Below are 27115 nucleotides of genomic sequence, written 5' to 3'. Positions count from 1 at the left end.
TTTTTGTAAAGTCCTAAATTAAATACATTGTAAATTATATCATAAAGTAAAACAATAATTATAAAAATATAAAAACATAAAATGAAGAAAAATTAAGAAATATGTGTGTTTGCTAGGTTTGTTATGCTGAAAAACATTTGAAAGTTGAGTTAAAGACGTTATACTGAAGGAAATGATAATGGCTAACCCCAGCAATTCTCCAGACCTCGCGAGTGCATGGTGTATAACGTTATTTGATACGAAATTGGAAAGACTACGTTGTGTTTGTTCCTAACTTTAAAATGAACAGGAGATGCTTAAAAAGAAATGGAGATAAATGTTTTCTTTTTAACATTTTTTTTGCTGGGTACTATAAAGTTTAATTTTAATTTTTTTAATACTGTAAAGTTAGCCTTTAGTTAAATTTTAAGTTTGGAGCTCTGTATATAACCCTGAAAATTCCATTTTTCAGTGTTTTAGTTTTATGCAAGCGATTTACTGATAATTAAAAAGTACTTTTTAGTCCTTATATTATATATAGGAAGATGATCACTTTTTCAACAAATGGACCTTTTTGTATACGTTTTCCCTCCTTCCGAAAACTTTATATCGGAAATAGTCCACTAGTGGCCGAATGGATAACAGCTGTGAACACTGGTGGTACTTTTTAAGTTTAATTTAGAGCGAACGGACCAGCTGCACGGGCTTCTGTGGATTTTCCTATATATGAAATGAATATAATAAATTTCCCTTAGAAAGCATTCCTAGACTTAGGCAGATAGCTGTGGAGCGATTTGTCAATAATCTTAATCAATAAGCTTAGACAATAAAATTTGAAACAAGATTAGACTTAGACTTAATTTCAAACGAAGAGGCGGGGAATTAAGCTGGAGAAGCAATTGATGCATGGTAAATTTCACAACGTTTACTTCATTTTGAAAATCTTTAATTATGATGCACTTCAAGTTTCTAATAATGAAAAGGAATCTGAAAGTTTTTTACGTAAAGACCTTACCATTCATACATTTCCAAGACCTCTTTCTATCCGTATGTATACCAACCAGGTATACATACGAAGAAGTCTTCCTTTTCTCCCATGAAAAGAATTTCTTCGATGTGTGGTTAAACCTAATATACTTTGTCGTGATAAATAAGAAGCGACAAAATTGCTGGTATTTAGATTGATAATTTTGCTCGTTATTATCCATACAAATCTAGACAATATATATATATATTCTAGATAAAAATGTGGATATTTATTGAACGTTCCATATGAGTAAAGATGGCAAATAATTTTGGTTACATAATTTCTAGGTCAAAATGCCGAAAGACTAATAAATTTGAAAAATTATCAAACGAGAATGGTAAAAACCTTCACTGCAATCATATGCTAATTCTACAGGTGTAGCTGCATTTATTTTTGTAATTCTATCACTCAGGCTTATGCTTGATTAATTATGTGTCCTTTTTCGTAGAAGCTTATGCTTGATCAATTCTAGGAGTTTACTCTTTTGCGTTATGATTAATTACAAAACTGCTCGAAGTATGCATCTTCTCCTCTTTCTGCAGCTGGGGTTTTGAAAAACTTTCTTAAACAACATTTTGACAGCGGCAATGAATCGCATCTAAATAGGAACAAAACAGAAAGCATTCTTTGCTTAAAGATACTGAAGAATTTGTTTTCAAATTTGGTCTATATCTCAGTTTTACAGACGAAGCCTTCCACAAATTTATTTTAAACATCTTCTTAGCTATGAAAAATTCATTACTTAGATTTGAAAGTATGGAGTATTTGTTTAATAATTTTAAAAGTTACGAGATTATAGTGAAATGCAGATTGTATGGGAACACGCCTGTCTGCAAAAAAGCATTTCCATATTTCTTAGTTTACATAAAAGCAAGAAATTTCTATCGCTTTCAACGTCTTTTTAATGGTCTTCGTGCACACTTTCTCGGTATTCGATCAGAAAAAGTAGAGTGGAAATATTTTATCTGATGTTTACATTATTAATGTACAAAACTATCTATTTCTAAATTTTATTATGTAACTCTGCATTATAAAAACTTGCATATTTTGCTACTAGACGTTAGTTTCAATTTTATCTTAGATTTTAATGCTTATTTTCCTTGACCAAATAATACGGAAGATTATAACCCTTGTTCCGAGCCCACCAGCGCCCGAGCGGTAAAGTCGCTGAATACTGGTAGTTCTGTCCGAGGTTCGAAACCCGCGAACGGGCTGGCTGCATGGGCGTTTTCGTGGTTTTCTCCATGTGTAACGTGTATTCGAGCCAGTTTCCCTTAGAAAGTCCTCCACGAAGGCATCCCTCACCTTAGGTAGATAGCCCTCGTGTGCTTTGCCATAATTAAATACACACACCATTCAAAACGTCTTTTGCGATGCGCATCTTTAAGGCCCATAGCCTTTCAATGATGGGCGTTTTCGTGGTTTTCCCCATGTGTAACGTGTATACGAGCCAGTTTCCCTTCGAAATTCCTCCACGAAGGCATCCCTCCTCTTAGGCAGATAGCTCTCGTGTGCTTTGCCATAATTAAATACACCAAATACACTTTTCAATGATAAATAATAATAAATTACCAAATCTTACTTTAATGTTATAATCTTGAGCTAGCCGTTTTAAGCAGATATTAGCTTGCGCTTCATTTTTCTGAATCATAAATGATTTTAATTCTAAATAGATGTAACTTTGAGCTAGTAGAAGGAGGCTTGATAATATAGCCAATATCGAAAATTCCTGCTTTTAAAAGTGTATAGTCAGTAAAAATCTTTCCATTAAATTTATTTAATTGCACACTGGCTTAATGTTCTTTATACATAAAGCCTGAATAAAAATATTACATTTTAAACTTTTTGAGCAATTACAAATAGCTGTATTTATAGAAATATCTAAAATATGACTTTTTAATGTATCATTACATACCTATAAAGTCAAAAATATTCTGATAGGCTCAGGGTTACATTTAGGTCACTTGGTATGTTAAATGGGTCACACCTTGACCGTCTAGGACACGAATTGCATAATAAACTGTAGTATTGATTTTCATAAATTAATTAACTTTACATTTTGATAAATGTTCCGTTAATTGCTTTATGAAGACAGACATTAGGCTATTTTGAAAAACACTTCGCTAAACAGAAAAACTGCTTCTAAAATTATTGTATTTCTAATCAAGAGTTTTGCATTATAAAACACAATCTCACATTATAATTGAAGCTTTAAAATATACTCTAATCAGTAAAATTTCTTAATGAACAACCACAGTGAATATTTACTGTGCTTTTTATATGCCTGGTTTGATTTGTAGTGTAAAAGAAATCAATCCCCAGCAACTACTTCTAAATATTTACAATGGCTTTCTCCTTTTAAAAGTTCAAGATCAGACTAATAGAAGCCCCATTTAATAAAAACGTTGTCAAAAGAATTCAGGACGTGCTATTGAATTAAAAGACATTGCGGGGTATCGTTGCAATTTTCGTCATACGTGTATCGTTGCGACGCCCTTTACGGTTTTTTATTGAGCTGACCAATTTGCGCAGGAAAAAAATGATGGGTGTTGCCATTCAAAACTTTCGAAAGGGTTTCGCTGTAACCCTGACCGTAAGAGCTCTATTTATAAGGTATTTCTCCCGCCTTTTTGCATGCTTTCGTGATATAGTGGTCAGCACACTCAGTGCGCATTCGAGAGGTCCGCGGTTCGAGTCCCGGTGAGAGCATTGCTTATTTTTCACGTCTTCAGCTTCCAAAATAGCCTAATGTCTCTATAGTGGCGCCCGAACTAAAAAAAAGGTGGAGGATGATGATTCTCCACCACCAGAATTTTGCGTTCAGGTCCCCTAAGACCTAGTCGCCGTTTAAATGGGGGAATATATAAGGCATTTCTCCCGCCCTCTTAGCATGCCTTTGAGGTGTAGTAGTCAACACACTCGGCGCGTATTCCAGAGGTCCGTGGTTCGAGTTCCGGCGAGGGTACTGCTCATTTTTCACGTCTTCTGCTTCCAAAATATCCTAATGTCTCCAAATATTGTTTTAAATCATTATAATCTCGAGCACATACTTTCAAATAAAAATATCTGAAATTTCATTTGGTTTAGCTGAGTGGATAGGCCACTAGGTGTCCAAGTATCGAGGGAGTTTTCTTGTAACCTCCCTGTATATTACACTACTAAACTCAATAATGCAAAATGTATTGTACACTATAGTATATTTTAATCTCTGTCTTATGGTGGATGTGAGGGATTTTAACAGTTTGGCCTAATTCTCAGACGGTAAGTGAGAAATAAAGAAACGTAGTTTCTGCGCAGGCTAATGGAGAATTTTAAAGTATATTAGAAAATCCTTTTTAGGGATAATCAGAAGCAGAGTGGAGGTAAGTTTTAAAGGAGAAATGTGGGTATGAAAACAAAGAAAAATTAGTCAAATCTATTGTGACCATTGACAACCTGGATAATTTGCCATTATATCTATAGCCATCAAATAATAGAGTGACAGAAGTTTAAAAAATTGCTGGAAGTCACGAAAATCTAAAAAACGATTTGAACGCTAGGAAAACATATCTAAGATCCATTTCGTATCCCAGATTTGGTTATAGAAGTCCAACTTTCTGAAAAGAAATTGCAGGTGCACAAGTTCACGATTACTGTTGAAAGACGATAGCAGTGGTGATATTTAAGCTGCTGTATTCCAGTAAGTCACTGTTCTATAATCTGTTCATTTGGCGTACGTTCAGAAAGGTTGATTTTTGTGTGACTGTGTGTTTCTCATGTTGTCAACTACCTCAAATTAGCGGATACGAGGATGACCTAAATGTTCGAAATTTTAAGTCAATTATTTTAAATTTAAATTAAATTATTTAATTAAAACTTAATTATGTAATTAAAGTATTAAATTATTATTATTTAATTACATTTTTCAATTTAAATTACATTTTACCCAAAGTGCGTCTCTTTTAAATTTATTACTTAACGTTAAATGATTGCAAAATGATGTCATTTTTAGGATGCATTGTGGATTTCGCAGAACTAATAGTAATTTAAGAAGTATTTTTCAAAATATTTAACTCTCGGTTACTGGATGTACAATTGAACTATACAGTATATAATATTTTAAAGCTCACTAGTACTAATCTGAAATGTTGCAGCTTGTGACTGCAATCGACATATTTATATAATTGGTTTTAAACTGTATACTCTGGAAGCAGAGTTGAAATGCGGTTTTGCAGCTTACATGCCTGTTCAGCAGATTTGCATGAGCAGGGCTTGATTAACCATTACAGCTGTTTTTGTTAAGCGAAATTTTTCATACTATTATATTTATGAGCTACACAAAAACAAAGGTACTGGTACGGGTGTTAAGGAAGTAGCAAGAATTACTATAACAACAAGCGATCAGTAGAAAAATTATTTTTTAACGATTTGTTTGTTGGTTTGAAAGTTTGGTTTCGTTTATTTAATTACGTCCAAGCACTCCAGGGCTATCTGCCTGAAGGAAGGGATGACTTCGTGGAGGACGTTCTAACGGAAACTTATACCATGCTATACATGGGGAAAATCACAAAATCACCCATGCAACCAGACCATTCGCTGCTATTCGAACCCCTGTCGAACTACCAGTTATCAGTGATAACAGACGGCCCAGCAGCACCACTCGGTCGTCGGTGGCTCGTATACACTTTACACATCGTGGAAAGCAAGAAAACTCCCATGCAGCCAGCATATTCTCCAGGATTCGAACCTCGGACTGAACTACCATTGTTCAGCGACTAAACCACTCGCTCGCTGGTGGGACTAACCATTTGAATGAAACTGGGAATAAAGATTATAACTTAAGTGTGTCGTTAATTTACTTTTATCTTTCTTTCTTTCTTTTCCTTCTCCTCGCCTATGCAGGATAAATGGGTAACTAAGAAACTTGCATATCTAATAACCCTGTAGAGTTTATTGGATTTAGCGTGAAAATACAGAAAGAATAATAATAAGAGAAAGGGGAAAAGTCTCGATCAATCATTTGATGGGTAACAGGGGCGTTTTATGGGTGTCATACAATTGTAAAAATTGGCTGAAATTCTGCTTAATAGATACATGCCATAGCCACAATCCATGAATTTTGATTTTATCTTCAAAATTACATAATTATAAATTAAACCGAGAGCTAATGCTTTATGTCATCCAGCAAATTAACAGAATCTTTTTCATTTAAATGTAAATGCATATGTAAAGCTGTTTTGTTAATATCTTACTTTGCAGTATTTACTAACACTAAAATTTAATCTTTTGCGCAACAGATACTTTAGGGTTTTTTTTTTTTTTTTTTTTTTTTTTTTTTTTTTTTTTTTTTTTAATGTTATAGAGGAGCACTGTTCCTGTCTCTTATTTTTCAGTTAAAATGTTTTCCAAACAAAATTCCATTTCAATATTTTTATTTGTTAGATTTTATGTTGTTATATACAATGATGTGAGATTGAAAATCAGTACTACAAATTTTAAATGCTAAAAACCAATGAAGAGATTTTAGGTTAAAACTAGTCATATTATAAGGTATTTCTCCCACTTCCCTAGCGTGCCTTCGTGGTGTAACGGTAGCACACTGGGCCGGTATTCCAAAGGTCCGTAGTTCGATTGCCGGCGAAATCGGTTGCTATTTTTCATCTCTTCTGCTTCCTATTAACCTAATGACTCTACAAGTGGCACCCGAACTAAAAGGGTTGTGGATGATGATTCTCCGCACCCAGGATTCGGCGACTAGGTCTCCTAAAACCCTAGTCGCCCTTTAAAAAGGGGAGTATATAAGGTATTTCTCCCACTTCCCTAGCGTGCCTTCGTGGTGTAACGGTAGCACGCTGGGTCGGTATTCCAGAGGTCCGTGGTTCGATTTCCGGCGATGGCGGTTGCATATTTCTCATCTTTTCTGCTTCCAATTAACCTAATGTCTCTACAATATTAGCAGTTTTTTTATATACTTTGAAACACTTCTTCAAAATGTCGTAAAAGTGGAATATTTGTTTAATTTTTAATGATATATTTTCAGTATCTTATCTTGATTTATTCAACAAATAACAGCCGGAAATATTATTTTAGGACATCTGTTGCGATCAATAATGCACGGCATCTAAGATTGCTTATTATGCATTATGTTATGTTATATTATGCTAAATGTATCGCAGTCCCTAAAAATTTGTATTCATTCTAACATTACTTACCAACAGTTTGCGGAACTTGAATCTCGAACCGTGTTAAACATCACGTCTTCCCAGATCCCTGCTGAGATTAAAAAGAGTTTTGGCGGAAGGACGAATATTCCTGCCCTCAAATCATACTAAGCCGCTTATTTATATATAGTAATAGTAGCATATTACAAAATCTGCATAACAGTTGGAGGTGATCACACTTCGATCTGTTTTGGGAAATTGCCCTGTTCTTCGATAAGCATTTAGATTTCCATGCATTCAAGAAGAGGCGATATGATGGTAATGTGAAAAGACTCTTTTTCTCATTTTATACTTATCAGATATGAAATATGCAGCTCTTTTTAAAATTTTACCAAAATATTTTATGCATATCTAAAAAAAATGTCGCTTTTGTTTTTGTCATTTAAATTTGCATAGATGTTAAAAGATGCTTGATTATCTTGATGCTTGCTTGCAATGGTTATTAGCAGAAAAAAAAAAAAAAAAAAAAAAAAAAAACCTGTATAACAAGCAGATAGAATGTTTGACGCACTTAACAGAAAATATTGCATTTGCTTATAAGAAAAATGCATCTTGTTGCAGAATTACACACCATTGAGAGCAAACTACAAAACTTTGCTCTTTAATCGCCACTGTTGTTAGTTTCAGCTACTTCCTGTAAGCCCTTAATGTTGCTTAAGATTTGCAGTTGTAATTTAAGATAAAGTTGGTTTTCTCTATTTGAAATCACTTTTAGTCATTTAGAATTTAGTTATATACCTATGTACGTTTTTGGAAGAGAAGTTTGAGAACAAGACCATAATTTATTCTTAGCTGTCATATTAAGTTTAACGTCGTCGTCTTAAATATTATATTGACCTCAACTTAATGATCATTATTGTTGATCGTTAAAATTTTCAAGCACACTTTATAAAATAATTTAAAATTTTAATTATTTGAGAAACTTTGCTTAATTTTTTTTTCAAAGTCAGTTTTTATCTTCTTAGACATTTATGTTTTAAAGGATTAGTCTTTAAAGAAACTATCCGAGTGCACAAAATGAGCTCGTTAACGTATACCTTGCGTCGTAAAAGCTTTTTTTTTTTTTTTTTTTTTTTTTTTTTTTTTTTTTTTTTTAAATTTTATTTGCATGGTAGGATTTGCTCCACTTCCTAATTAATCAGGACAAAACACGATGTCTAATTTTGGTATCAGTTTGCACATCTCAGACACGGTTAATGAGTGCTATCTGATGCAAGCAATTCGTGATGAGTTGACTGAAAATGCAAGAATTGCGAAGATTTCATGCGTGAAAGATTTTGAGTATTTACTGCTTGTGTTAATGGGACTTCCTACTACTCGTGTTGTTCCACAGATTCAGCTTCTACTTATACGGATATGCTTTACGGGTTCTATTTGCGAGCAAACGAAGGTAACTCATCCAAAGAAACATTGTCCTACTGTTATCCTCTGTATCCCAAGCAGTAGCATGCATTTCAATGCAATGATTATTTTACAGAATGTGAGATAATGAACTCTTTCTTGTTTACAGTACGTTTCGTTTCCTTACACAATTGAAAAGAAAAACAATGGCGAAATTTGTTTCCACACCGACATCAGTAACGAGCCAAAATGCTTACATCTTGATACACTGATACCTGCAATTTTTCCTCTCGTTTGTTCGATGTAAAATATTTATCTAAAAGACTATAAACGTAAGAAGTATAACATTATGAATTTTTCCAATTTACTTCGCATTTATAATAGTTATTTTTTATATCAAAGACTACATTATTTTATTCACCTGTAATTGCTTTCATTAGCAGTTTCCGGTCGACTGCATTAACAGACTTCTGCTTTTAAATGTTTTACTGAAACTTTCACAACAATTATTACTTAGCCAAATGTCGCACTTCAAATGAAATTATACTGTATTATTCCAATTTTCCATCTATGATGAGATTTTATTCGCCTGAAATTAATTGTTTTGACCTTTCACTAAAACTTTTAAATAATTATTGCTCGACCAACTGTCGCTTTTTCAATGAAATTTTATTATTGAATAAAACATAATTTAAATGTGTCATTAAATGAACTCCTTTTCGCTTCACTTATTCCTTCGCAAAACTTTCATTACTCCATCAGCTTATCAAATGTTTGTTTAATTAAATAATAAAAGGGGTGTTTTTTTTTCTTATTACGTGCTCCGCCCTTAGGCACTACACGGAAAGGGAGGGATGCCCCGTGGAGGTCTTTCTAAGGGAAACTGGCTTGTATCCACGTTACACATGGGGAAAAACACGAAAACGCCCATGCAGCTAGCCCGTTCGCTAGGATTCGAACCCCGGACCAAACTACGAGTGTTCAGTGGCTTTTACTGCTCGGCCGCTGGTGGAACAGGTTTGGGGAGGTTGGATACCATTTTAATCCTTATGTAGCTTATTTGTTTCCCTGTAGAGCGCAGCCTGCCCAACTGACCGCAGTTGGCTGTATGGCTTAATTAGGCTATCCTAAATCGTTATGCAGTTGAAAAAAGGGGAAATGTGCATAGTAAGAGCTAAACATTTGCACTTAAAGATTTAGATAATATATTTTTTCAAATATTCGGTGAATAAAATAAGGATTTAAATTCTTAAATTAAAAGTTGAAGCAACTGAAATGTGATTACAATTTAAATATGTACAGAATACGCATATTATACCTATCATAACGTGTTCCAATTATGTGGAATATTTCCAACATAATGCATATACTTTTCAAAAGTAGAACTACTGAAAGGTATATATGATATGTATTACATTTCTGATCAAATTCTCACAGGAGAACTGGAACTATTACCTGTTTTCGATACTGCATTATTAAGGGGAAAATAATCTCATTTTTAATAGTTTTAATGACCCAAACTTCCTAACAGTTCCTTATTCTTTTTACCTGCTCTTGAGATGTACTTAGAGAAAATAAGTTCCCAATTTTATTATCTAATTATTGTTGCAACCTTTTAGAATATTAAAGAAGTATTTTAATTTTCACTCAGAACAAAATGGCGAGTTACCAAATCACTAAGATATTTAATTTATTTAAATTATAAAAAATTATCCTTTATCAGTGCAACGAAGTAAGTTGTTTAAAAGTAACAAGTACTTCTTAGCAATATTTTGATATGTTTATTTGCTAACAACCTGTTTTTTAATAATATTACCGGAATGATAAGTTTAATTAATAGAAGATATTTTAGAGCCTATGATTTGCCTATGAGTTTAGAGCCACCGCAGAACTCATCTCTAAATTTTCCTCGTGGATACGGCTGTCTGGATCCCAAAACATATCTTGCTGAAAATAATAAATTTCTGCGTGCACAGATTGTGCATGCATAAAACTGTTAATTATGTTAAGCAATAATGTTTATAATACAATTGCTACAAATTTGTTTCTTGAATAAAAGTGTAAGTCTTAGTTTTATTTGGTATTAATCATAGATATATTTTAATTTAAAAAGAAAAGCAAGATCTGCACGAGGACTTCTCTCGATTGCAGCTCTAACAGCTTCAATGTTCTCTGAGGTACGTACCGTTGGAATGCCACATGGAGGTTTCTTTTTCAAGGTATATCCTGTTTCTTCAAAATTATGCACCCACGTAGTAATCGCATGCGCAGATGGGACATGACGTCCAAGCTTGTAATGCTGTCGAAACCTCTGCGCGGCAGTCGCCCTATCACCATTTTTATAAAACGCTCTCACAGCTACTGCACATTCCGCACCAATCCAATGATCCATAATTACTAAATGGCAATGCTCTCATAACAATTGTGCAAAGTTTCAAACAACTGCCGGCTCTACAGTGCTGCCAACTATAACATTCAAAATTTCCCGTTTCCCTGCGCCACCTTGTATAAAAAAAATTACAATGAAAAAATCAATATCCCTTAATACAAATGTAAATTATCATAATAAATAAATGAACCAATTTCCCTTTGCCTTCTGTAGACGAGTACCCCAGGGAAACATTAAATTTAAAAACTGCACAGAATTATTGCCCTCATTTTTTCGAGTGGCAACAGTGCTGATATCAGCAACAATGGCAACAGGGATATATTAGCAACAAAGGCTGCGTGCCATTGTTGCTGACATAATGAGAGAGAATTATCGATTTGTTGCGATTTCATCAAGAAAGATAAAATAAAATTTAAAAAAAAAAAAAAAAAAAAAAAAAAAAAAAAAAAAAAAAACCTCATTCGAATTTTGGAAGAATCGCTTCGAGGTGCACTGGCTCTTGTCTAGATGCACCTATGTACCAAATTTCGTAACCCTGGGTCTATTAGCTTACGCGTAGTACGAACGAAAGGCACACACACACAGACAGACAGACAAACTCTTCCTTTTATTATATGTTGAGGTTATCGTATAATTTTTTTAACTCATATGTCAGACACTCGAAATGTTCAGCTGGTTTCTTAAGATTCAAGCGAAAAATTCGAGTTACTCAAATTCAGCTTGTAGCAAAAATTGTAGACACGGTGTAAAATTTAAAAGGCAATCAAAATATTGCAGCAATTTTAAGAGGAGGGAACTAGATTAAAACGGGAAAAAGAATAAAATAATGTTTTCCAAATACACATTTTGAAAAAATTTTAGAAAGCGTTTTATAATAAAAATATTAATGAGAAACATTTAAGTCATTAGAACACAAAAAAAAATGCAGAAGTTCTGGATGAATGATATTTTTCCTTGTTACATTAAAAAATTCAAATTTTAAGCGTTCTGATAAAAATGAAATATCGTTTTCCTAAAATCTGTCATTAATTAAGTTTAATAATACTATTTAATCTCATCACTATCACTAGACTCAATAAGAATATTTAGTCAAGAGATGAAGTGTGAAATGCAATTGAGAAACTATTTCAAGAAACAAAACAATCAACAACATAATTTCTGGGAAGAAATTCGGAAAAATCGCTGAAGTGGAAAAAAATACTTTCCTTTTTAAACTCTCTAACCCAGGGTGTTCCTTCTATCTCGTCTATCTACCTGTCTGTATATCTTGACTTTCCTTTCTTTCCACTGATTGATTTTAAGATGTATGGAACCCACAGGCTGGAAAAAGTTCACACTTAGCTTTTTTCCCCCCTTGCACGTCATGGCTCAAACGCGATCGAGGAAACAAAGACTTTCATCGGTAAATGATCTTTACCTGTTGTTTGAAAATAAATAATGAGATGTTTACGATCGTTACAGGATGTTTGTCATTAGGTATTTTCAAGTCTAAATACTAATCCAATGTATCCAAGGTCAAACATCCCTAAAGAGCAGCTCTGTATGTTTTCATTCTGTGGTTTGATGTATATTAACATCTTATGAATATATAATAAACATAACATTTGTTTCTGGAATACAGAGTAATTTGTTCGAAATAAACAAATAATTTTCTGTTCGAAAACGGGAAATAAGATAAGAGAGGCCGAATAAAGTAGTGAATGTTTTATATATACATTTATTATAAATATGCTTATGGGTTTAAATATAAAGTTTGAGTTTATATGTAAAAGCTTATGCCGAATGTAACAGCTATTAATTAAATTTTTTTAATTACCCAAATAAACCTCTCGTCATTTGTATATATACTTTGTTCATTTAATCATCATCGTGAAGCTCATATTCTAAAGCGTTTGCATCTTTACTACCGTGGTAGGTTTTTAAATTCATATGACTGAATTTAATATTCCTTATCACTCTTTCCATACACGTTTTATTTTCCCCCAAGTGCTTAGACTCTTTGTTACACAGAAACTGTATTATTCGCTGCCAGTATTTTTCGTATTACGCGTATTTTCTCAAATTACATATATTTTATTATTATTATATTGCGTATATTATGTATATTACCTATATACAAATTATGTATATTACGTATATTAATTATAATATTAATATTATTAATTATAACGTGCAATTTTTTACAGAGAAATTTTATTGCTTTTTCTCTGGTCCTTAGATATGTCGAGTAAAGTAAGGAAAATATACTATTGAAATTTACGTACTCAAAAATTATCTATTGGTAACCACCAGAAATACCTAAAAGTTTTTTTTATTTATAATTAAAATAAATGGTTTTGACAAAGTAACAGAATATTAAATTTCTGTATTAGTGAAAAAAATGTTTTGTTTAAAATTTTACCATTTATATTTCTCCTTGTTCTCGACATGTCGTGATTTCGTATATTTCAAGATTACGGACTAAAAAACAGAATTTAAATATATGCACGTTCAGAATATGCATTGTCCACGATAAAGCATCCAGTAATTATAAGCAACGGACGTGTAATGCACGTTCAGGATAAAGCATCCAGTAACAAAAGGCAATGGAATTTTCAAATGTTTGATGGAATCGTTAGAAGCTGAGAAAATGAACTCAATAGTCATATGAAACAATAAGTGATCAAGTACTTAATTTTATAGAAGAGTGCATAAAGACCTCTGAAATATTTTTAAAAATTATTTTATAAAATACACACATATGCTTACACACACACATACATCTATGCATATTAAATAAATAAATATGCATAGATTTATTTACTTAATATGCATAGATTTATTTACTTAATATGCATAGATTTATTTACTTAATATGCATAAATTTATTTACTTAATATGCATAATCTCATCGTGTACATTGTTTAAATGCACACGATGTGATTTTGATTTACACATACATACGTATGTTCCGTGCACCACGATACGTGTGTTCCGTGCATTATGTATTTTATTTTGAGCTTTTTCTGTCTCGTTTGACTCATTTTACTTAAACAATTGGTGGACTTAAATATATTAAAGTGGTTTCTGAAATTCATTTTGAAATCATAAGATTTTACTATACCTAGAAGCTTGTGACAAAGTCCTCTAGACGAAGCGTTCTCAAATTTTTCTGCTCCATGCATCCGTTTTACCACTGTTAGAAGATCATTCCCACCTCGTTTCCGAAATTCGAAAAGTAAATGTATACATTTACCTAGATTTAAACGATTTTTTGATAAGTTTTATAAATTAAAAACCAAAAAGTGTAGAAAATGTTGATAAATAATATAACGTGAATAAAAGTAGCTTTTCATATTTTTAAATTAGAACTAAATACTTAAAATCTAAATAAAAGGCTGACCGCATCTCCCTGAAATTACAAAATTCTTCTTATGGGGGGAATTCCCCCCTGGTTGAGAACCCTTGTTCTAGAGTAATATCATGTTATCTCCAAGTCTGAAGCAAATCGCAGAGTCTAAAAGAAGGTTGAAATAAACTTTTTATTTAAATCTTAAATAAACAGAAAGCACTCCTTGTGCGACAGATGAAATTCCGCTATATGCGGTTACTTAAATTAGCACAACAGTATGGTTAAATTTCTAACAGAGACTACATATAAAATGGGCTACATAAGCTGGCTCGGATATTTAACATTGCATATTTTAAAACGTCAGTTGGCAAGACGCTAAAGCCGGAATACAACTTAAGATGAGCTGGCGATAGAAAGTAATAGCAACTTATTTGGCACGATGGCCCTCTGGCACTTGATTGCAACAGGCAAGATCAAACCACCCGCACCAGCTTCCTCGGTGGGTATCTTATATCTTTGACATTTTTTGAGAGTAACAAGTGTTTTGAAGTCTGCACTAAGTGTTCTGAGCAAGCCTTCTCTAATTATATTGTTGCTTCCTTGGGGCTCTCTAGACATTATCTTACTGACAATCCATTGCTGGTTCTGAATTTCTTCAAGGTGCACAATGTCATGAAGCTGATTCAGCCCTGTTAGTCTTTGGGGATAAACAACAACAGCAAGTAACAGCAAGACGCGGTTGCCAAAAGATTTGATCTAAACATTCAAAACCCTCAGCTTAAATGGCTTAAATGGACAATACATCTAATTTGCATTCTGGTGATGACTATGGAAAGAAGAATTTTAGTAAAGCTTAAATCATAATAATCGGTTAATTAACATAAAATACTTTACAAAACAAGTATATATTGTTTTTCTCACGCTTCTTAAATTTTGATTTTTCTTCACTTAGAATCCTTCATTTTCAGTGTAAGGCAGATTTAATTTTAGCCCCATACTAGTTTTAGAATCTAGTAGCATAGTATAATTCCAAGCGAATGTATTAATTTATTTGTATGTTTTTAACAGTAAATCCTTAAAAACTCTTGCGTCTAAATATAGTTATTAGCTTTCCAATAAATAAGTCTGGAAATTAATCTCTTCACTTCAATGAAGTTCAAGGAAATGGTTTGTTTTTAATTAACTAATTTTACAATGCTACGAATACTGTAACAAATGTTCTTATAACCCCTAGACAATGTTAGAGATTTCAAGGAAAAACTGAATATTACGTATATTTTGTGTTAGATGCTCTGGCTACTTCAGAGTTTCGTTGGTGCAATTTATTGAGAACGAAAGCAAATTTCTTCATCAACTAGCATCCAGTCATCAATTAGCATCTTCAGTGTTACTGCAATTAATTAATAATGATGGATAAAAAGAGCTCTATACTACTTTTTGCAGTGTGGCAATTAATCAATAATGATGGATAAAAATAGCTCTGTTCTACTTTTTGTAGTGTATTTACGCAAATTAAAAGAAATGATTTAATTATCCTGAAAGAAGGATAAGTCTGTAAATCTCTGGTTTTATATTTACATAGAAAGCAAAGAGAGTACAGAGCAATGCAACAATATTTCTTAGAAATACCATTCTCAGAATGCCTTTCGTCTAAAAACTGAGATTAGCATACATATATTTAGAAGATATGCATATAGATTTAGGCATACATACGTACATACACACACACATACATACGTACATAAATACATACATACATACACACACATACACGTATAAATTACATAGAAAGTGTCTTGAATTAAATTAGTGACCAAATGAATTAAATTAATACTAATTTAGTCTTTTGAGAAATGCATTGTCACGAATTTTGTATATATGTAAATAATTTCAGTGAAATTATATGTGAAACTGTAATATCTTTTGTAGGATATAACATGAAATACTTGAAAAAAACGAAGTTTTGCCGGAAAATGGGTATCTCGTTAAACTGATGAGATATCGCCAAGCTAGCGATGGTTTTGGCGACTAATGTTTTTCACCAAATTTGGAGATAAATCGCAAAAAGTCGTCAAACAAGAAGAGATGAAAGAAGGCCAGAAGAAGATAAAAGCGGGCCAAGAAGAGATGAAAGCAGGTCAAGAGGAAATGAAAAGAGAAATTACTGCATAATAGAAAACAATTTCGAGGCTATAGAAGGCAGAATAGAAACGGTTGAAAGTAAAGTTTGAAGAAACTGAAGAAGAGTTTCTTCTGAAACAAATGGAAAAACGAGTTTCCACTGTAGAAAAACAAATCGAAGACAGAGTTTCTTTTGCTGTCGTCAAGTAAGTTGACAGCGTAAATAAATCTATACTGATAGCAGGAAGCAATTCTGACAGCTTTAAATTTGTACCAGTGTCTTTTCGACCCTCTATAAAGCTATCCACGTATGACGGAAAGACAACTTAGCAAGTGTATAAGACTCAGTTCTTTATAGTGGCATTAGAATGCTCATTAGAAACGAGGGAAATCCTGTCCCTGCGATAGTTCATCGATGAAATCCGGGATTCTGAGATACAGAAAGCCTGCGAATGGCGGATGCCAAGGATTTAATAAGCACTTTAATGTGCGCCATGAAATTCGAAGCAGCCCGTCAAGCAACCCGTAGACACCACAAGCCAATCAGATTTGCTCATGTCCAGGAACCAGATCAGATATAGACTCTCATTTAGACGATTTGACGAGGCAAGTCAATGATTTCATGACCATAAAGTGCAGGAACCGCGGTGGTGAAGGCTACGTACGAAGAAACTATAGAACAACCCAAGGCATGGACGTTAATATCGGTCTCCAGCAAGGAGGCCTGAGATCTCTGAAATGAGTGTCGGAATTAATGGATTCTTAATCATGGGGCATATGACTGGAGTTCCTTGCAGTATGACTATAGATACAGGAGCTAATGTTACCATCATCCGAAAAGATTTCGCTCAACGGTTGAAAGGTAAACTAATCTGGACGCTGCCCTGCGTTACCCCCAGATTGTGTCCGATGATGAGATCGAAACTGATGGAGTGTTAAACATTAACTTTATGTTTGGAAGTGCCGCCTACCATCACACGGCATATGTGGCAGATATACTCGGGTAACACTGTTTAAGGAAATACAATTTTTCTTTGGCCTTTAAAAAAACGAAGCTGCATTCTACCTCTGAGGACATAACTCTGTATGGACTTAAAAATGAAGGAGTTAGATCCATCCACCAAATTATAGCTCAAGAGAATACTACAGTACCAACAAGAACATAATTTTTATTTCCTGGATCCCTAGCTGAAAACAGAAATTTGCAGCATAATGGGATATCACAAAAACTGCTACAGCCCTAAAAGAGTACTAGTAGACTCGACACTCGTCGAAATATCGAAAATTGTCATCCTAGTAGCAGGTTTCAATTGAAATCTTGCCAACAGAAGCCCACAGAAATATTCCAGGAGCTCGCCACGAATGTTGAAAGGCTGTCGCATCTCGCTTTTTCGAACTGCTTATTATAAATCCTGTTCCTTCAATAGTTCATCGCGCAAGTCCGAGATCCCGAGACAGAGAAAGCCCTGCGAATGGCGGATGTTACTTAATTATTAAGCGTTATTTTTTTTTTCTGTGTGTGTACGTTGTTGGGAGAAGAGACCGTATTAAAAAGAGTTTTAAGAGAAAAGACTTAACATACCTATCTTTAATTTAGAAAATCAAACAACAGAAATTAGTGTTATATTTTCAAATTTTCTCAGGACTAGTTTCGATGGTTCTACCGAACCATCATCATTTTACCGAGCCTGGGATGATAGTTCGGTAAAACCATCGGAACTAGTCCTGTGAAAATTTGAAAACATAACGCTGATTTTTGTTGTTTGACTTCTAAATTAATATTTGTTCGGCGTGTTATTGTATTTTAATACCTATCTTTCATTGAATCTGAGTGCTCTTTAATAATACGTTTAGAATAAAACCATTATCATGAGAATAAATTTCAAGAAACCTCTAATATTTATTGTTTAGAGTCTTTTTCTCTCTAAAGCTAGAGCACATTATAATGTCACAGATTCTTAAAAACGAGTTGAACATTCCATATAAAACTATACTGAGATATCAGAATAATTTGATTCCGATTTGAAAAAGGAAACAAAATAATGGATTTAAATAAAGCTTGGAATTGCAAACCCTCTGTTTCTCAACTCCAGGTCGTAATTACAGGTACATGCTATTTTTTACGACTAGCTATTTATGCACCGAATACAGTAGGTAAGCTTAATAAAAAATAGTAGATTTTCAATAATGAATCATTACATTTATAAAGGCAGTGCAACTTTATGCACGATTCTAATGTTTTTTGATACTTTACTACTTATTTCTGTCGCAGAACAATAAATAATGCGGCTGCTGTTTAAGACGCAGAAAATATTTTATCAAAGTATTGTAATATTTTAAAATTTTTTCGTTGACTTACGTCTTTAGAAATCGCCATTACAGCACAACGCTTAGATTCGAAATTAAATCCTCGATAGCTAATCATTTCATGGAATATTCGCAGTTAATTTTCTGATAATTTTGTTTAAAATTCACATTTATTAAATAAATAAACAATGGAAATTTAATGAAAGTTTTTAAAAAGAATTTAGACTTTTCGAATTATTATTTCCTGATCCTCTGAAATTAGAATATAAGGTAAAATAAGGATTACTCAGTGGGTTAGAAATTTATGATGTGCAGATCATATATAAAATACCTCGATAAAATTTCATGTCTGTCACACTATCGTTTGATTAGCTAATCAATCTTAACAAATTAGTCTAAGTGGTTTTCACTATAAAATTCTCTTTTTTCCTAAGAGAAAGTGAGATGTGCTTGCGTTACGCATGATAAAAACCTATCAAACTGCACATACAGCCAGTTCAGCCATCGGGATTTGAACCAGGATAAAATTATTGTTGTTTCATGGTTTCAGCTTTCATGGTTTCAGCTTTTGTATTTTCATTCAGAAAATGTCACCAGATGTAAACGCAGAACATTCTTTTTTAAGTATTTCCCAAATAGGAATTTCTTTTCCTTTCTCCCCCCCCTTTTTTGAAAATGTCGGTGTTTTTACTAGAAAAAGCAAATAAACAAATAAAAGAGCAAATAAAAGTGTACTAATTTGTCCCTTAAGGGTCAAGTAAAAATGTGCGCTGAACAGATATGTTGATGTGACTTCACCGTAAAATATTTCTCACCTTTTACGTTTATGGCCCATGAATAGAGACAATCACTCAAAAGTCCAAAACTTTTAACCTCTCACAAAAGTCTTTTTTACCGGTAGCGGAGCTTACGTGGACAATTTATTTAACTTATGCGTATTTTCAAAATATCTATTTGAATAATGTCTTCCTATTACGATATCGATAAAATACAATTCAAGCATATCTCTTTTAAAATAAAGTTCGAAGGAAAGACAGTGAGCCACATTGCTCAACCAGAACGGGCCGGGCTAAGCAGCCTGGAAAGTGGGTCGGCGGCGACAACATTTCTCGCACCATTTTTAAGGAAGCTGACCCTTACTTTCAAAACTCTCTTATATATTATATTTTCCTTTTTTGCAAAATGAAGAAAAGAGAAAGGAAGCAACGAAAGAAATTTCATTGAAGATTATTTCACTTCCTTATTTCATTTCCTTCTTTAATCACATGAAAGAAATTTTGCTTTTGATTTTAAATATTTTTTGAGAAAACATCAGAAGGTTAAATGAACCGAAAGAAGTTTCAAAATAAGGAAGGCTATTAATTTAGTGTATAAATAATACAGATTTCTATCTTTTGTTGGAATGGGAAACATTTAAAAGCAAATAAAGAGAAAATTCGATTTCTTCTTTCGTTTTTTTATTTTATTTTCAAAGTAATGACGCAAAATAATTATTTGTAAAAACACTATGCTTATTTTTAACAGAGATTAAAAAAAAAACACATATTCTGGAGAACCGTGATGAGTATTAAACAGCTAGGAAGCTAAATTGCATTAAAAATTACGAAACTGTACAAGTTTGCTCAAGGAGAATGAGTATAAAATACTTGCCATTATTGAGATACGTTTCATAAGAAAGTAAAAATTTAAAGAAGAGATGCGTAATTATTTCTAATTCAAGGAAAGCAATTTCTGCTAGTTAATTTAGACAATTATCCTGAATTTCTGCGTCGGCTTTTAGCTAAATGAGCTGAAGTATATTTCACTTTCATATTAAATAGAAAATAAATTTTAGAATAGTGTATTTAAATGCCCAATTCATTGTGAAACAATGTCTTTAAATTGAAAATGATTATCAAGAAAATTGTATTTCTTCCATTTCCTTAACTCTTTTTTTTATCTTAACAGGGAAAAGGCAGGTGACTTATCAGGCAGATGAAAATCAAGAAATAGACGAAATAACAGATGATCATTCTGTACGACCTGTTACTAAAAAGCCTCTGCCTTTGCAGTTGGTGTATCCAGGAGACTTGAGCAGTTTTTATAGTACTGAATCGCCCCAACGATCACCATCTGAACTTTCAAACCAGACGTCAACAAAGAGTAACAAGAATCCCATCGCTCGAGAGCAAAGTAATCGCAGCAAGCGAAGTTCTACGCTTTCTGGAAACACACAACAGTCACAGAAGGCAATAAAAAGTTTGAAACCTCTTCTGCAAAAAAGTAGACTTCCGCTTCAACTCGAAAGTCGTCTGCATGCTTCTTACCACAAACCTTCGGTTTCCATAATGAACGATATACCAGTTGAAATGTCTTTCGATGGAGCTGGTTTTCTGAGATACGAAGAGGATTCTGAAGAAGATAAACCTCTAAAACCCAGAAATCCAACCGTAAGATCGCAAAAAGTATTAAAGGATAATAATCATGCTCTGGATGATTTTCGTGCAGCTTTTAATATAAGCAGAGAACGAATGTTAAGCCAGGTGAAATTTGATGATGACATAACATATCAAAAGGAATCACCTATCATGACTGAAAATCAGGAAAAAGTCATGGAACAAGGCAGTCAAGGAACAGAAACAATTCCACCACCTGCTATCGATTTCATGACGGCATACCAGCATGGAGTATTTGGAAATGGTCAACTAAATTATGCAACTGCAAATACGCAACTTACACAAACCGACCCGTTCTCCTTCAGTTATCCAACTTTTATCCATACTCAACAAAATATGAACCAAATGGCTTCACCAGTGGCACAACCTGAATCATTTATGCAAAATCACAGAGTACAACCAACAAATTTCGTTTCAACCAATCCTCTGACCATGCATTCAGCTCTTCCCCAACAATCGTTTGCGGTCAACCCTGGGTACACACAAAATACAAATCTGCAGTATCACAAAGTTCAGAGACGCAAGCGTTCTGCTTCCAACTCAGATGCTACAGTTGAAAGAGAAATATCTCATTCTGCTTCTGAACCGATTCGCGATCACTATAGTTACTCTCAGCCGCAGGATCAACAAGATTCCAGCTCCGGTTTCATTCCCATTACGGGTAGTTTTAATGGTGGTACGATTCAGTTGAGCTTCCCGTTTTACGGCCAAGCTCCCATGCTTCCACCAAGTTACTCATCCCGGCCTCCAATTCATACCATTTCCTCATATTCTCTACCTATTACTGAAGGTAGGCATTATAGAGGCACAATGGAACGTTTCTATCATCCATCAGAAGCTCGAAGATATTCTTATGGTATTTTAGGTAGTGGAAATTTCGAAGTTATTAGAGGAGGTGTGTTTCCTAACGAGCGCCACCATGGACTTCATGGAGGCTACCAAGATAGTAGAATTCCTTATGGAGGAAACGAATTTGGAAACTATGGAACAACAGAGATAATTATAGATGGACCAATTCAGGGTTTCCAAGGTTTTGATAACTTTCCTGCGCAATTAATAAACGCTTTATCAAAACATTCAGAACTTACGGTTCGTCCAGATCGCCGTGATGCAAAAGAGTGAATTTGTGTTTGCAAGAGATGCTACATGGTAGCATGTTAATAACATTAAGAACATGCTTATGTTCTACTTAACTTTATGTTTCTAGTATTTGAACAAACTTATTTGTTTTCAATGTTAGATGAAAGAAGAATTTTATCAGTGAAATATAGAAGACTCGAGACAATGTTTTCACATTGTTTTAAATATAAATTAAATGTTGAATGCACAGGAGTATTAATTCCTGAACATGAAGGAAAAAAAGATTCAAAGTTTTTTTGCTTGTGGTAGCTATTATTTAAATGAAATTTTGAATATGTATGAACAATTTAGCGGAACTTCACGCATTTCTACTTGCAAGAAAGAGACCGTAATGTATTTTTGCTAGCAAATAGCTTCACTTAATTATAGTATACAAAATGGTGCAAGCATGACCCTTTTTTTACAAAGCTCAAGAAGCAGTAATGTTTATTTATTGAAAAACTTGGGTCAAACTTAGAACGGAAATTAATTTTAACTTTTTAAGTTATCACGAAGTATTGAAATTTAGGGAAAGTTCCATTTACCAATTCACGGGAAAAGTTAGCTTAGAATTGGAAGAGTAACGTTGAATATATTTTTATAGTAATTATTATTTAAATGATACAAGTTGTGACATGTACAGTTTTCATAGTTTAATCTACAGGGAAAAAAAGAGATAATGTTTTATGAGCAAATATTTTACGTAGTTTGTATTTCAAAAGTTAAAGAAAAAAATATTCTACAAAGTGTATTATATTTTAATTACATATTAGTTACAATTCTAAATTTAATTTTAAGTTTGAAGGTTTAATGCATAGAACTGCGTCTAAAGTAAAATTTGGATTATTGCGAGAGCAATTAAGTAAAATATCTGCAATTAAGTAAAATATCTCTGCTAATAGCAGAGACATGAAATTCTGTCCTTTATTAACATCAGAATAGTCTTACTTTTGCCATGTAAAGAGTACTTTAGCTTTTACTATAATATTAATTTAAATATTATACGAATATGAACCAAAAATGCTTTCGTAATTTAAAACATAGGTATTAATTTAGCATCTAAAGCATTAGAAACTCAGATCGATATAAATTATTCTAATAGCTTCTTTTGAAATAAATAGTGCTGTTAATAGCATCCAAAAGGCATCTCAATTTTAATTTTAGTATTAAAACTTAAGAAAAGTTGATTTATGCTAATATCACAAAATCTTTCATTCCACATACATGACAGTGTAAGGGATGACACGTATTATTTGTGCCACAATGATTCAGACTAGAGAGAAAATATTCTGTTTTATTTTTAGAAAACAAATACTTTCTCCGAGCCTTATCTGATATTATTGGAAAGATCTGCATGAATGTTATATTGAAGAAGAAACGTTGTGTAGTAAGAATGAACTCTTGAAACTTCTACAAGATTTAATTTGCAATTATGTTTTTGGTGTGATGAAAGAGGGGGAAAACCCTGTTGATATGAAATTACCCTGGGCAAATGTAACAGTAGTCAACTACGCAACAATTTCCCTGGTTATTAATGCTTCATTTTCATTACCTAAATTACAAAATCATTTATGCTATTAATAATACAAAAAATGTATTTTCCTCTAATTCCCTTGCATGACAAAATTTTGTTTAGAGCTTACAAATATAGTTATATATGCATCTGAATTAATCTGACTGACATTATTATGGTATTTGAACCATAGAATTCGTCGGATAGTTCTTTGATTTGTCATTCAAATAAGAATTTCAGAAATATTTTTGGTAGGACATTTCTCAAATTTAAATTATGAATGTCGTATCTCTTAAGATAAAATGTATACGAATATGTAATCCAATTTGCCTCGTATTTTAAAAATTCTCGATCATTCATTCTTACAATGAAGTAAGGTAATTAACATTATGAATAAGTCAAAGAATATCCATGCCATATTTTGTAATAAATATCAAGTTATGTGTGATACATATATGAGCGAATAGGTCACGAAATTTTGAGCGTATGGATTTGTCCTTTCCAACTTGTTATTTAATCTACTATAACAAAGCACGTGAGGCCTATCTATCAAACGGAGAAATGCCTGGAGAACTTTCTAAAGTGTAGTAGTAGTAGTTCTTAGTAGTTGTCTACTACAAGGTTAGGCTCTTCGCAGAGTTGACGTTACTTGTTTACAGAAATCGAAAAAAATCCACTAAGGGAGTAGTTGCTTTTGAGCAAATTAGATGTCTGTACCGGCACACATAAGCAATCTTGTTGCATAGTAACCTTGAAACAGACGACTCATTCACCGAGAAATGAATCTAGTTCAAACTATCAGTATTCAGCGATATTCCAATTACTTTTAGGAGAAGCGTCTTTTATCAAGAACGAATATAATACTGAAAGGATAGATGTTTACATTAACGAACAGAACGAAGCCCTTAAAAAGGATCAAATCAATGGAACGGGACTACCTGGAAGTGCCGAAGCAAAATAGAAAGCTAAAAACTCACGAATGAGAAGTAGAACCTATTTGAAACGCAATTCTGGAAGATATGAATCTCCAGAAGCAAAATAAAAAAATATAACAAAGCAAAAATCCTTTTTTAAGTGTAAATTCAAGGATGTTAATACTGGAAAAGCCAGACATAAACAAAAACATTTACTTCAAAGCATACCTTTGTAGAATGTAACGACGAAAACTTCTTTGTGATGAAAGATGAATCAGTAAACTTCTAGTCCAGAGAATGACTAAAGCTTAAGAATGTTTAGGAACAAAGAACTAAAGTTTCTCAGTGCTCCTTTCTAAATCTTGCGCAATGAATATCTGGTTTTTCGAACCGTTCAATGAATATTTTAATCGATTCATTTTTTGCAGTTCTGCAGCCAGTGAAATTCAGGGCGATTAGTCATACATTTTCAGAACCATTTAGTTTTGTACACGATTTGAAATATCTTCGGTACCATTAAACTTAAGGTTGCAGTTAAGGAGATTGGTAGTACTATTTATTGGTGTTTGCGACATACACTTCCACAATCTCTTTTTTCCCACGTTATTTACAGTTTCATTGGTACCATTAAACCTAAGGCTACAAGTGATGAAACCGGTAGTACTACGCATTGATATTTAAATTCCAGCAACCAATATAATGTTCAAATAGAAAGTTTCTTGAAAACAGGTAAGAAGAGAACCAAACCGTTCAACTGCTTTTCTCTGAACAACTTCTTTGCTCTCTAAACTGTGACATCGCCAGATAAGAGCTTAATCAGAGTTTTTTTGCACTGTATAAAATATTATCGAAACGTATTCACTATTTTCAGGTCTGGAAGTGTTCTAAAATTAACTGAAAATATTTACATGCTACTTCTTGATGTTATTGATGATTATATGCTACTTCTTGATGTTCATTTTTACTTAACTAACTTGCATACTATTGAGACTGTCAGGTGACTTATCATTTTTGTAAGAAACGCAGCTAGCAGAATGCTGACGCCGATCTAAAGTGATTCTCAGAACTGGGCAACAGTATAACAGTCAGCGTCGCTACCAAAGCTCTGTCTCTAACATTTCAGAGCTCTGCTGTTATATATATATATACCTTCTTAATTTGCATCCTGGTAAAGAATGACTAAACGCAAAAGTGATTGTACAGCTAAATTAATAAGATGGTGAATTAATTAACATAAACGTTACAATGTAAGTGCTCACTTCTTGAATTAGCAGGTTATTTACGTTACATTCTTCAAGGATTTCTGTCCAAGTGGAGTTTATCTTAATTTTTGGTTTTTCGGCTTTTACGTTGTTTTAGTATTTCTGTCACTTAAGTGCGCGACTTAAGTGTGTTTCTCTGTTTGATTTCGATTTTCCTTCCACCTGTTTCATTTCTCCAAGGATTTAGTCTTCAAGAGGGTTTTACTATTTTCACATTTTTTCAGTCTTTGCAGGCCTTCTCACTTTATAAGTTTTATACAGTGGAGGGTTTTAGAGTTTTTCTGCTGCCTTTGCATTTAATATTCATCCTTTTAGTGTTGTTCGTGTATTTAATAAAGGACAGCTTCATGCGTAAAAAAGCTCAAGGCATTTCATCTCCCACCGATGTCACACGTATCTCGATATTTTTTTAATCCACTGCATTGTTTCCCCTATAAATCTTAACAATAGTATCCTTCTGGGTGTATACTACTCATTTCGTTCATTACGATGACAGTTTCTGTAAAATGAAAAATAAACCAAAAGTATTTGTTGTAAATGTTTTGTTGTGTATGCAATATGCGTAACATATGATGAAGCCTTTCTAGAAACATTCCCTAAACCCATAGTAAAGATTTCAAACAGAATCTTTGTGATACAAAGTAAAATATTTTGCTGCGCAACAAATGTAAAGCAACGTTAAAATAACACATAACCTCGCAGAAAAGAAAATTCGCTAAGATTTATTTAAGATTTGCCGAAAGTAACGGTACAGAAAATTTATAAATACTATGAATGTAATACAAAATATTTACGTTTTTCTAAAATCATCTAAAATGAATATTTGAATACCATTTGTTCAAAGTTGAATATATTTAGCCATTTGTAAGAAACAATTTTCATAATAAAATTATTCTCATCCTTGATCGTGTGGATTTTTTAATTAAAAAAATCTTACTTGTATGTTTCCTAATTTTAAAGGGAACTCTTACGTGCATTTGCTTTTAAAAGCATTGCATAATAAAAGTTCACGGTTATAAATAATAATAGAAGTTTACAGATAATAATATTTTTATTGATAATAATAATGCAAGATTATTATTACACTGTTCGCCACTGAAAATGTAGCACCATGAAGTATATCTTGAAATTTGCATCATTCTTTGACTTTTTACAGAACTTGCAAATGATTAGCATA

The 27115-nt window shown here is 33.0% G+C and overlaps 1 protein-coding gene across 1 annotated transcript in view; it reads left to right on the top strand.

The window, feature by feature from the left end:
- LOC118200211 (uncharacterized) overlaps positions 1–26843 on the top strand; it is a 36779-nt gene extending 9936 nt beyond the window's left edge. The window contains exon 2 of the mRNA XM_035372148.2: positions 20643–26843. Coding sequence (XP_035228039.2) covers positions 20643–22252 — 1610 coding nt within the window. The 3' untranslated portion in view covers positions 22253–26843. The remainder of the gene's footprint in view (positions 1–20642) is intronic.
- Positions 26844–27115: the final 272 nt, after the last annotated feature.

The sequence above is a fragment of the Stegodyphus dumicola genome, chromosome X1 (assembly GCF_044657685.1).
Source record: "Stegodyphus dumicola isolate Sdum_Otavi_A_Nest chromosome X1, ASM4465768v1".
Taxonomy (NCBI): Eukaryota; Metazoa; Arthropoda; class Arachnida; order Araneae; family Eresidae; genus Stegodyphus; species Stegodyphus dumicola.
The sequence above is the reverse complement of the archived record's forward strand: the minus strand, read 5'-3'. Positions and strand labels throughout refer to the sequence as shown.